At 40.4% G+C, this 12912-nt stretch overlaps 1 protein-coding gene across 2 annotated transcripts in view; it reads right to left on the reverse strand.

Annotated features, from left to right (window-relative positions):
• The window catches only part of dpp10 (dipeptidyl peptidase like 10), a 226039-nt gene that overhangs the window by 22585 nt on the left and 190542 nt on the right, over positions 1-12912 (reverse strand). For both annotated transcript variants that reach the window (XM_074658563.1, XM_074658564.1), the window contains exons 8-13: positions 9393-9513; positions 8407-8561; positions 7106-7203; positions 5545-5668; positions 2614-2652; positions 435-542 (exon numbers count right to left, since the gene is read on the reverse strand). In XM_074658563.1, the coding sequence (XP_074514664.1) occupies positions 435-542; positions 2614-2652; positions 5545-5668; positions 7106-7203; positions 8407-8561; positions 9393-9513 (645 nt within the window). The remainder of the gene's footprint in view (positions 1-434; positions 543-2613; positions 2653-5544; positions 5669-7105; positions 7204-8406; positions 8562-9392; positions 9514-12912) is intronic.

Below are 12912 nucleotides of genomic sequence, written 5' to 3' on the forward strand. Positions count from 1 at the left end.
ATTATTCTTTTTCAAGAATCTCTACTAACATTACTGAAATCCAACATGCAGCCTCTGTACTATTTTGGATACGGTTGGGGGCATTTTAGTATCTACGTTGATGAGAACAGGCTCTCTTTTACTGGGCCTGTGCTGTTTGGTAGGAGAGTATCATAAATCATTTGAGAGAAGTTTCTTGATTATGGCAACACTTCAATTAGCGGCTCAACAACAGCATGACAAATAAGGGCTGCTGTGAGTAATTTCCCCAATTTTTGGTTAAGCTATTTGAGAGTATACACTTGGCTGCACATTAAATAAAACAGCTCTATTAAAGCTGTGGCGACACACAGCATCCATCCTGCTGGAATCAAGCATTTAGCCAGATCCTTTGGGTGTGAAAACTGTGGCTGTATCAACTTAAGGGGTAAAGTGACTATAAACTGGACCTCCACCTGTGTGGTGAACATGGCGATGTGATGGAACTCTCCACGTCCTCCTTGTTTGACCGGGACACTCAGGAAGAATCTGCTGCCATCTTTGGAGAACACCGGTTCTTGGTTCTGCAGAAAGCAAAGACGCATAAAGTCCGCAGCATCAATCAACACATTCCTATTTAAGGCTGGGTGTAAACATTGGACAAGAATAAGATTTTCCAACCATGTCTGATTTCTGTTTATTGTCGTAAAAAGGTGTGACGCATGATAATAAGTAACCTGTTTTCAGAGGCTTGCAATATGTATACCCTTGACTTCAACAGCATGAACAAGTGGATTAAAATGGTGATGAGTGATGTCCAGATGGCCTCTACAGTCAAACCACTTTTACAGCCTGAAAATTGTAATCTGCAACATCTTTATTTTAATAAATGTCTTTTTTCCTGTTATCTAGGCAGCTGTAACAGTGGGCGAACCCTTTTCCAGGAAGGGAAAAAGGTAGTTAGCATAGACGGCAGCTGGATAGCAGACTCCAGATCAACTCTGACTGGTTGTTTTCCTCCGGTCTGTGAAACCTGTTTGTTGTTTTCAGATTACCTGTCTCATGCACTACTGTCAGGATATAGTGACCGTTTTATAAAAAAAAACTTTTTTTTTAATCACATTTGCTCCATTTCTACCCACTGCAGCTTCAACTGAGTGGTTTACAGTTAGTTCATCAAGTTTAAATTTGTGAAACCCAAATATCTAACTCAGTAACACAACACATTCTGTCTCAGATTGAGAGAGTTTACCCAGGATGAAGCCTTTGGCGTTTGAGACAATCTTACATAAAACTCCGTTAGCAAAGGCCCACTCTCTGCGCTGACACAGCCTAACAGTCAGTAAATGAGCATCTCGCAGATTACCACCTTAACAAAGACAGGCAGCTCTGTATGCCAAGATTGACAATTGCTTAAATCACCCACATCGCAACAGCCAAACATGTACGGCTGCAGGGCTATATGATCAAATCCTGCCAGAAACGTTCTCTCCTCGGCCTCCATCTCTGCTTCCCAAGTAAATAAAAAATGCTAAAGCTGAGTGAAGACTGTACTCTCTCCTTTGGAAGAAAATAAATAAATAGAGCCATATCTAAATGGAGCTAGTGATACAGTGTAATGCTTCGGCCTTGCTGGCTTTTATTAGATGCCAGGCTGTTGAATGTCCATGGCTCTGTTGACATTACTACACAAGTGAAGGAGTTGATGATTAAACAAGTAAATTCCACAGTGCAGTCATGCTTCCCAGAAGTCCATTCTGACAAGAAAAGCTTATTCAAATGCTGCAATTGTTGCACATTTCTGGGAAACACTGATTTAAGTGCACCCAGTGCATTTCAATATCTCCAAGGGAGGCTATTTTCTCTGCTCCTAAATCCTACAGGTGATACTGAAGCCACAGGTCCCTGCTGCTTCAAGAGTCTCACGGTTTCATCAGCTGAAGAGAACGATTCGAGGGGTCGACGTAAGTCCTTCTTGCTGCTGCTCATTCTGTGTTTGCATCATCAGGTGTAGGATTCCAGGCAATGAATAAAGCCTTCTTTCACAATATAGAGTATTGAGGAGAGTGGCGGCTGGTGACTCAAAACATTGGGGAGGACAGGAGGATGTTAACCTTTGAGCATCATTTAACGTGTTTTGGCCAATCACAGATAAGCATGAAAAAAATGAAATGCATTGAACTGATAGCAGAGGTCCCGCCTCAAGGGAGGACGAGGACCTGCCGTCCTCCTCTACCCCCCACGATCCCCACACCACACACAGGCTGCCCATTCCCCTCTGCCCTTCAGGTGTCACTGTTGAGGCATCTTAAATCAGGATTTGAATAATGGATTTTTTCCAAAGAAAAAATATTTTATAATTGATAATAAGATTTGGTAATGGTTTATTTCAACCAATTACTATTTTTTTTATATTTTGATCTCTCTTTTGCCTCTCAAAAATAGAGGAGGAGCAACCTCCTCTGCCTCTACAGTATGGACCAGCCTTCACTGTAATACATAGAGACTGGGTGGGAAATAGGTGAAAATGTCCTTTATGTTTTGAAAGATACTGAGATTGACTGATTGACATCAAGTGAAATTACAGCACTGGAGCACATGCTTTCAAAAATATTAAGTATAGACCATGACACTTGGAACGGGGGAGCACTTTACCTGCTTGGAAAGCCAGAGCTCAGAGCTTTCTTCATGTCTCTGAAAAAGATGGAAGAACAATATGTCAGTCTGGTGTCAATTCACCCATCAGTCTTTCTTTCTGGGTCCTGCGTTATACTTCTACTTGGTGCACAGAGGTTTTCATATAGTGAACAATAGAGCAGTGTTGCAGATGCAGTGTAATCACATTCTTTCTCCCAAAATGAAATTCCTTTTATGTCAGCAGAACACTTGTGAAAGTGTTTTTTATTTTGTAAAACTTATTTTGGAATAGCACTTCAGTGGAATATTTTCCAGGCAGAATAATCTGTCACATAATGGACCCCTTATTTTGTCGTTTATTTGAATACGCCACTGGGGACACCATTCCCAGTCTGAGCCATCGTTTCAAACCAAACATGCATGAGAGGAAGCCGGGGTTTTGGCAGAGGAGGCTGGACGCTGTGTCCAGGTCTGAGCTAAGCTGCCTCTTGGCTGGGCGGCATGTTTGTTGGTGCAGATCACACCAAATCAGGAACCACAGAACCGGAGAGCGGTCTGTGAGTCCTACAATTCAACTGCCGGGTTAACACTGCTCTGTGTCATCCAAATGTGGAGAGTTTATTCCGGCTGATGTGCTGCAATTTCAGCAAAGTTTTCTTTAAAGAAATTATTAGTTTAACAGTTGACACCAAGTGGCAAAGAGAAGTTCATCGGTATGTTGTCGTAACCAAGAGATTTAGTGACTTGGGACTACTCACAGGGCTAGTTGGTGATCGACTGTAGCAAGTCAGGACCATGCTAGTGCTGGTCAGTCACAATAACTATCTAAAGCTGTTTCTATTGTCTCTTTAATGTGCTGTTTACTCCTCCCTGGCATTGTGGTCTCACGTCTGACTTTTCGCTAAACCCTGCCCTCAAACGCAATTGTTCAATCATAGCTTAGCACCCGTAACTAGGCAGAGCAGAATCACTGATATCAATATCGATATTGATGACTTGATACTAATTAAAGATAGAGTCAGTGATTCTGGAGGAAGACTGTTATATATTATTATATAGATATTCGCGCTCAACACCCAAACAAATACCCCCCTCCAGATTTACCGTCCCTCTCGCTCGAACGCCTTTATCTTTATACTAGGACTGTCAAAGTTAACGAGATAATAACGCGTTAACACAAATTTGTTTTAAACCCACTACTGTAGCAGGCTCAGTTTTGAGCCTGTCGAGAAGGAGGCGAAATAACTCTCCAAACTGTTGCTAAATTTTGGCGACGAAAAACTGTCATGGCCATTTTCAAAGGGGTCCCTTGACCTCTGACCTCAAGATATGTGAATGAAAATGGGTTTTATGGGTACCCACGAATCTCCCCTTTACGGACCTGCCCACTTTATGATAATCACATGCAGTTTGGGGCAAGTCATAGTCAAGTCAGCACACTGACACACTGACAGCTGTTGTTGCCTGTTGGGCTGCAGTTTGCCATGTTATGATTTGAGCATATTTTTTATGCTAAATGCAGTACCTGTGAGGGTTTCTTGACAATATTTGTTTTGTGTTGTTAATTGATTTCCAGTAATACATATATACACACATTTGCATTAAGCAAGCATATTTGCCCACTCCAATGTTGATAAGAGTATTAAAAACTTGACAGATCTCACTTTAAGGTACATTTTCCACAGATAAAAAATGTGCAATAAATTTACAATTAATCACGATTGACTATGGACAATCATGTGATTAATCACGATTAAATATTTTAATCGATTGACAGCCCTACTTTATACACCATGGCCTTTCCCCTGTCCTGTGCAAATAGAGTTATGTGGTACAGTCCGAGCCTCTTTGTTTGTTTCTCTCTTACAGAACCAGGGTTGTGTGTGAACACCAGCCTTTTTTTTTGTTCAGCGCACACACAGAACGGACAGCTAGCAGACCGTGACTGAATTTGCCACAAAATGTATTGGTTTAAAATCACTGACTCCACCTTTAATGTTAACAGCACCTGATGTATTATCATGTGAGAGAAATATGACATGATTTATGAGGTGAATGCATAATTAACAGGCTACTTCTGAATTCCTTTTAATTACCACCAAATAATTTGTCACGCATGAGGCATTTCTTTTTTATTTTCCTACTCTCTGTTAATTAATCGCATGCGTGTTTAAACACAAGACAGTCTCCATGGTAATTAAAACAATGTTCGTGTTGTGACTTCTCCGAACTAAAGAGGTGATCACAACAGCAGCAAAGATCCAAATACTGCAGCACTAACAAGAGTGTTCATGTTCCCAGAATGGGATCCAACGTGATGGATGGATCCGTCCTATCAATGCTAGTATTGATACTCAAAACAAGACTTAGTACTGGTAGTATCAATTCTTTTGGGATGATCCGCCCACCTTCAACCATTTCTCTACGAACAAAAATGTAAGGTATGGACTTTACAAGACAATGCTCGTCAGCGTAACTGCTGAAAAGGTTAATGAGTGTCTCACAAAAATACTAAAGGCACTTGTACTTTCTGTCTAACATGAATAATAGATGCCACTGTTCTTACTTAGATCCCACAGAGCAGATGGCAACCACTCAGTGGATAAAAACAGGAGAATGATTTGAAATGCCAAGAGCTTGTGAAAAAGTTGAACTAAACAAGTGCTGGGAACAAACACTTGACAGGTAGGAGTGTTACCTAGGAAATCAAATCAGATATCATAAGTCAAGAAGTGTTATAGGCTTCATCAAATACAAACCCTGCAACGAGCACTCGACTAAAGTATGACAAGGGTTACGTGAAGTAATTGTGGAGCATCATTATGCATTCTAAGCATGTATTAAGCCGACAATAGATTAGATGATTTGCCAACGTAAACACAAAGTCTCCTTTTCTACCCAAGGACACGCTTCTTTTCTTCTCTCTCTCTCTTACACACACACACATACCGTGACGCAGGCTCCGGTGGTGGTGTCACACACAGTCAGGATGGAGATGTTCTGCGCCCGGTTCAACCACCTGACAGATGTCTTGGTCTTGCTGATCCACTTCACCATGGTCACATAATGCTCCCTATGAAAAACAGTAGAATTATACTGGTTATTTCAAGTTATATTACACTACACACAAACAGAAGGTCGGGCTTTGGGTATCGGCCGATACCGAGTACCGATCCGATACCAGTGTTTAATCAATCGTTAATCGTTATTCGTTCTTTTATGTCTAAGGAAACATTGCTTTCCTAACTTTATAAAATAAAATGTAACAAATACATGAATATGCATTTACTGAATTGTTCTTTATTATCAAAATAATAAATCGTACACCAAACTTGGGAAAAAATCTTTGAACCAAACAGGAATATCAATTAAACCTATTTAATGCAGCAACAAATTGGTCAAAACTTAAAAAGGAATTCAAATTCCAGTCTATAATGTAAATAGTATATACATATAGAATTGAATTGAATAGATCGGCCCTATTGTCACCGATACCCGATACATCTATTTTCGTCAGTATCGGCTCGATATCTGATCCGGTATCGGTGCATCCCTACAGAAGATTACATATTTTGGACGGATTATATGTCAGGGTTATTGTTATGTATATTATGAATAGGATTATGTAGCCACAGCACATCTTATACATGTGTGTGGCAGAGGTTATTTAAACAATGACGCTCTAGGTACCCCTCTAGCATCTGCTCATTAAAATGAACCTGTGCCACATACATGTAAAAGGTGTGCTGAGCCGTGGATCAAACCACGACCTTCCAATTGGTGGGCAACTTGCTCTATTTCTGAGCCACAGCCACCGTATTTGATGCATTGGAAAATAACATTACTGAAGATGAAAGTTGGTAATTGACCCAAGGATGCAGGTTAGTTTCTCAGCTTCCTGGTCCTTACAACTCTAACAAATTACTACAATGTCAAGCTGCTGCTTTTCAATTGCCATGTCTCTTCTGCAGTCTTTTCATGGTAGTACAGTACAAGAGATGTCTCTGTAGTGGTCCAAAACTCCAGTCCAGCACAATGAAATACATTTATACATGTGGTGCAGAGAGATGGAGTAGGAAGAAGTCCTGTTGACATACAGTTACAGGAGATGCATTAACAGCTCTGGCATTCAGTGATGAGATCTTATAAAATCTGACGGTTATCATGAGGTCTCTAAACTATGTTGAAATGACAAATGCAGCTGCATTCCTTGTGACATAATAAAAAAAAAGTGTTTTGCCTCACCAAACTCATGCAGGCTGGGATTCGCTGGTCATAGTTTGTCCTTCAGTTTGTTAGCTATATCCTCATTGAGAGTAAAAGTTAAAGCTACTGGTACTGCAATGCAGGGGCACAGCAAGCTGCAGTGCACACCATTTCCCAATTAAAGGTGCCGAGTGTCTAGCGAGCAAAAATTATCATCTGAAGTTTAAAATGTCAAAAGTCTCCCTTTCCAGTGGCACAGCAGCTGATGCAAAAAGTTTGACAAACAAAATGCAGCTCTTCTCACCGTAGCTTGAGCGTCTCTGGAGGCATGAGCTCCAGCGTGTGCGTCGGCCCGTAAAGATTGACTACATAGAGCTTCACCGCCGGGTTGGGTTGACCAGCCTGCATGCAGAACCAACAGTCCAGACTTTAGACAAAAGCCTTACATCATCAAATGCTTTACGCAACATCCAAAATGTGACTTATAGAGTGTGACTTATAAAGTGCTGTGCAATGATGAAGTTATTTTTGAATAATTCATGGAGAACATTGCTTTAAAAGCCCCTTTAAACTCTTCGAAATGCACATAGAGTTAAGACAATTATGCATGTGTTGTTATGCAGAATCTGTGAGGAGTTCTGTGTGACAAACTAAACAGCAGACTGTTGATTGAACATGATGCATTGGAGAAACACTTCACTGAAGCAATAAGAATTACAATAGTAAAGAACGGGCATTTGCATTCTGTCATTGTTTTTGTTTGAACATTGTTCTGCCCGCAAATCCACGAGAAACCTTCCCTCAGACATTAGAACACTGTTGGGATCAGTGCTGTATGATGTTAAATGAGTTCTACACGTTAATTTGGGATTCTGTGTAGTTTTCTTTTTCAGTCCACCTGCAACAACTCGATCCACTTTGATTTCCCGTGTTTCCTAAACAAATGCCTTCCACTGATGCACAGAGAGAACCCGTATAGAAAGGTCTACGGAGAGAACAACAGGTGTTGCTTTCAATCAAAGATGGGCAAAGCTATTGTAGCCAGCCAACTACTTTGTGTATTATCTGTGCATGATCACTGCGGTGTGTATGTCACTCCGTTCAAGCGAGGCTGCTGTCAGTGGGGAGAATTGTGTCCTGCCTCATTTACAATGTACAGATTCCCCGTGGATCGTGGTGGCTCTACACAGACTCTGAGAGACTGACAACAAAACCTGTTTTTTCTCTTAGCTCGCTGATTTCAAACTGAGTTGAAAATGTCAAACTGGGATATGAAGTTGTTACAATACTAGAATCACACATATTGCAATTAGTGCAATAGCCTATATGTGTTTTTGTAGAGAACAGGTATAACATTTCATACTGGTCTTGTTCAGGTGTATTTGCCTTTGGATTATCCTATGGACATGTTTTGTTGGAAGACAACTGGGTTCACAAAATAATCTTAAAACTAAAAAAAAAAAAACATACCCCAACAGGGTAACAGGGACAACCCATATCTTGTTCATCATATTTGCCTGGAAGCATGGCTAATGGTCATATATCCAGTGTGTAAACTGTGCAGTGATATTATGGCATGGCGTGTGTCTTCTAAACAATGTGTACCTTAGGGTATGGATAGTGTTTTCCTTTGGGGTATGTCATGCCGGTGAAGCGGGGTAAAGCCATGTTGGGCACCAGACTGTCATTAAGGACCAGGAAGGCCAACCTCTCTCCGTCAGGTGACCACCAGTGGGCCACATGGGTCTGAAGGATCTCCTCTGTTTGGAAGGAGACACAAGATGAGCTACATTCTTCTACAAATCAATCTTGACATTTAAGGATCAGAAAGTATGATGTTTACCATCTTATAAAACAAAATAACTAGGGCTCACTCGATAAAATATTGAATCACGATTATTCATATTTCCATAGTTAACCGTGATTAATCGCAAACTAATCATACATTTTTTTTTCTTCTCATGTAGTCCTTAATGGTTATACACTAAAACATGCTTCACATACAGACACAGAAGCAAACACGCTGAAGTGGTAAAGTTAAAATGACAAAAGAAGTAATAAATGAAGTTCTAACTTTGGGGTCAACCATTACTGATTGCTACATTGTTATACTTCACACATAGAATTCAAAATAAAAGGAAAAAAAAAAGAAGGCGAGACAACAGTGCAGTTATTGCCGTCGATTTACATAATATTCTTTTCTCCTGAGAGATTGGTCTAAGTCGCTCAGTGCATGCAGTTTGTGTTTACTTAAAGCACATAAACGACTCCTCTACACCCAGTGGGGCGATATCTGCACTAGAACAAACACTATGAATATTTAATCACTGCCTTTTACAAGGTCATGTTTCTCAACACGGACATTTACAGTTTAATGAGACAGTCTGCAAACACTTTGGAAATTAAGTTCGATATTATCTTCTGTATCTGTGCAATAAAAACCCACCGTGGCGGTGCAGTTTCCTCAACACGTCATTATATGACATCAAGTTTGCCATTGAGATTCTGGCATGGTTTTCTTCAAAAAGCTACCAGGAAAAAGTCTGAACGGCACGCTTTGACTAGTTTTGCCCTTAGACTGAATGATGTACCTTCATAGAGCCAGTCAGCGATCCCATTGAAGACGATCCCTTCCTTCCCCGAGGATGTCAGCCTAAGGGAGTTACTCTTGACATCTGATTGGTAGTAGATGTTATTTTCAAATATGTAGATCTGTAGAGAGAAAGCACACACAGTCACGACTTAAATGTTATATCGTGAGGAATAGAGAAATGCTGCGAAAGAGGAGCACCGGCGCACGGCTCCAAAAGTTTCGAGTATGTGCCAGATTTCAGGCTTCACAACTTTAGCACATATCCACTGGATTAAGAATTATTACATTAAATACACACAGTATTTGCTCAAGCTTCCAAACTATTCTTTTAGGATTAAAAGGTGCAAGGCAGTATCGGTAAATCCATCAAGTGATTAACTCTAATGTACTGTAAACTTTGTGGAAGTAAATGTGTTACTCCTCCAAAGCAGTAAGCAGCAAATTAAAATCCCAAACCCAGAACCCTCTACCTGAAAGGTATTCAAAGTCTGACACTGCGGATATTGCGAGCTTTATGTCTCCTTCACTCACGCTGAAGAACTTCCACACCAATGACATGTTGTGTGTGTGGCTTTAACGTTACTGTCTGTGCCGCTGTGTGCCGACGTTAACTATCTAGAGGCACATGTGTGTAAATGTGACCGGCAACAAATCTGAAATATGACACTGACACTTGGTTTGGCCACTGCCCTGCACCTTTAGAAGACTAGTAGCAGGTCCTGAGTCTATTCAGTCCAATGGGAGAAGTGAACGTGAGCTCAGATTATGACCAATCTTCACAAGAAAGAGGTGGTGTCGTGGGCTCGGGGGACTGCTATGATCTGTCAAATCTGTGGAAAAGTTGCAGTGATTGGAAAAATTTGCAAGGTCACGCAAAAATTACAGGGATTGGTTGAATTTGTGTGAATTGTTGCAGTCATAACATCGCCACTTCCTGGAGGGACTGGTATCTGTTTGCAATATGCACATGGATTTACAGTCAGCGATCACTGGATGACTTCGATATTGAAGAAAACTGAGAGTGAAGAGTGCTACTGACATTTCCCTGTAGAAAAAAACAACGCTGGCCTTAGCTGACACACGACACAAAATGCAAATCCAAATAGTCAAACAAACATCTGTCAACGTTACGCAGACAAAAGCCCGTCTAAGAAACAGAATATTCCTTCGGCCTTTCCAAAAAAGGCAGAGGTCTGTGGTCTTATGCGATCTTCCACAACAATTCATGAGCAAGAGGCCTCTCTTTGCACTGACGCAACCTCACAGTCTGCAGGGCCTTCTGCTGTCTGGCTATCTGGCTATCTGGCATCAAGATATCATCAGTCCAGAAGGCAGTCTATGCATGTGCTAAAAGGTTCAGAGAAATTATTATCTACCAGCAGACTGCGAGAACCAAGTTCTATTCGGAAAATGGGAGTGCTCATTACTACAACTGTGGGGCGATTATAATCAGCCATTTGAGGTTTTATAGCTGCAGGTTTGATCAAATTATAGAAGTGTTTCAGAGATCTGGGCCTGGGAAATAGGACATTTAGATATTGTTTTTTCTTATATATGCTACCACCACAAAGACAGTGAGATTTATTACATTATCTCTAGATGACATTGCTTTAAGTTAAAACAGTAATAACAACCAAGTAACTTTGGAAAAAAAAATGTTTTGTGAATGTTAAGTAGTTCCTTTTCAACTATATTTGAAAATTATGCTGCATTCACACCAAATGCAAAGCAAATTTTCGCCTCATGTGAGTTTGACCGCATGATCAATCGTGTTCATTCGCATCACTTGCAATAGACGTGCCAGAGAGCAGGAGGGGCTTACCTCCATGTAGATACCAACAACGTTTCATCAACCATGGCCATAAGAACCACTATTGCTGCTTTGTACATGTTGTGGAAGTCCCAGATACATCGTTATAACATCATCTGGCAGCGCTCTATTCACTGTAATTCAATGTAAGCAAGCTACATGTTGCTGCAGCGGTATGAACCCAAAATAAACAGATCGTGCTGTGATTTAGTTGCAATAAATGGATCAAAAGGATGCCAAAATAACTACATACAATCTTAATTCATGCTTTGTCAGGTCTGTCTGCAAGATGACAAGCAAAAAACTTTTAAAATGCTTGTTTTCTGAATGAAGTTTGGATTAATCAGTGCCAGGCTATGCGAACATTGCAGCTGCTCACGATAACATCATCTATGGCAGTGACGTTGCTGTTCTTACCATACACACATATATCTATACAAAGAGTTTTGTCCAGTCTCTGTACAAATATGAGGTACTATAGTAGCTCTGGGTGTCCACAGACGGCTACAATATTTTTTTCCTCCATTTTTGAGGGGAGGCAATTAAGTAAACCCTTATTTTTAAAACCCTTAGTCCGACCCCGATTGCCAAACCACGCTTAAAAAAAATGTCACTCCTTCTCAAGTCAAGTCAAGTCTGAACACACAGACATGAAAAACATATTTTAAGATTAAGTGGGACTTACACTCTCCAATATCTCTGATACCTTTATCACCATTAAAATTAAACATCCATAGAGCTGCTTACAAATCATAGAAAAAAGCTCCCTAGAATCATCATGTTATTAAGTTTTCTTCAGTATCAAAGTAATCCAGTGATAGCTGTCTGTACATCCATGTGGATATTGCAAATAGGAACTTCTAATGACTAATTTGGCATCATTTTAATGTGTGAATTTGTCAGTGTAAACAAATATGGGCTAAAAAATGGGGCTTGAGTTGTACAACGCTACTCACTGAATTCATTATAATTCATGTTTGCATAGGGTGTGATCTTATCTGGGGGCCAACATTGTCAGACTCCCTGATATGCAGTCACAAATGATCAAAGACATTTAAATAACACCTAATTAGGAAACTTGCGACTTGTTGCCATGTGTGTCCAATGCATTCCTTAAGACGTAATGAAAGAACGGCCCTAATTCATATTCCAAACGTAACTTTCTGGCATCCTAATGAGAATACACAAATTCCCAAAGAATTGTTATGTACACACGTTATGTCACTGTTTCCAAAGATGCACTTCAGGCTAATGATGCTGCGCATGCTACTCGAGAGCTAGAAAGCCTTCACATCTGTCTATGTCCCACCTCCTTATCACCATAATGACTTCCTAATGGAGTCCTGTTTGATTTATGCTCAAATATTACACGCTGAAATTTGCAAATGTGGACAAGGCAGCTCCACTGTGCTTTAGCCTTTTAGCTGTCAACAAAAAAATCCTCCCCATCTGTCCGTAATAGATAAAAAAAAAAAGGTATGATGGGAGAAAATTTGCATCTAATTAGGTTCCCCCAAAAATTGAGGTACACTATGAATAGAGCGGGTAATTCTAATTCGAAGCGCATGGCACTAAAAACACTTTTTTTTTGTGTGTCCTCACAGTTCAACTACACATGTGGTAAAAGCAGGAACACACTCATGTTATCCAGGCCTGGAGGTCGGCATTAATTCATATTTTGTTGGCTCCACACCCACAGAGCCTTCAA

Source organism: Sebastes fasciatus, chromosome 14, assembly GCF_043250625.1.
Source record: "Sebastes fasciatus isolate fSebFas1 chromosome 14, fSebFas1.pri, whole genome shotgun sequence".
NCBI classification, from domain to species: domain Eukaryota; kingdom Metazoa; phylum Chordata; class Actinopteri; order Perciformes; family Sebastidae; genus Sebastes; species Sebastes fasciatus.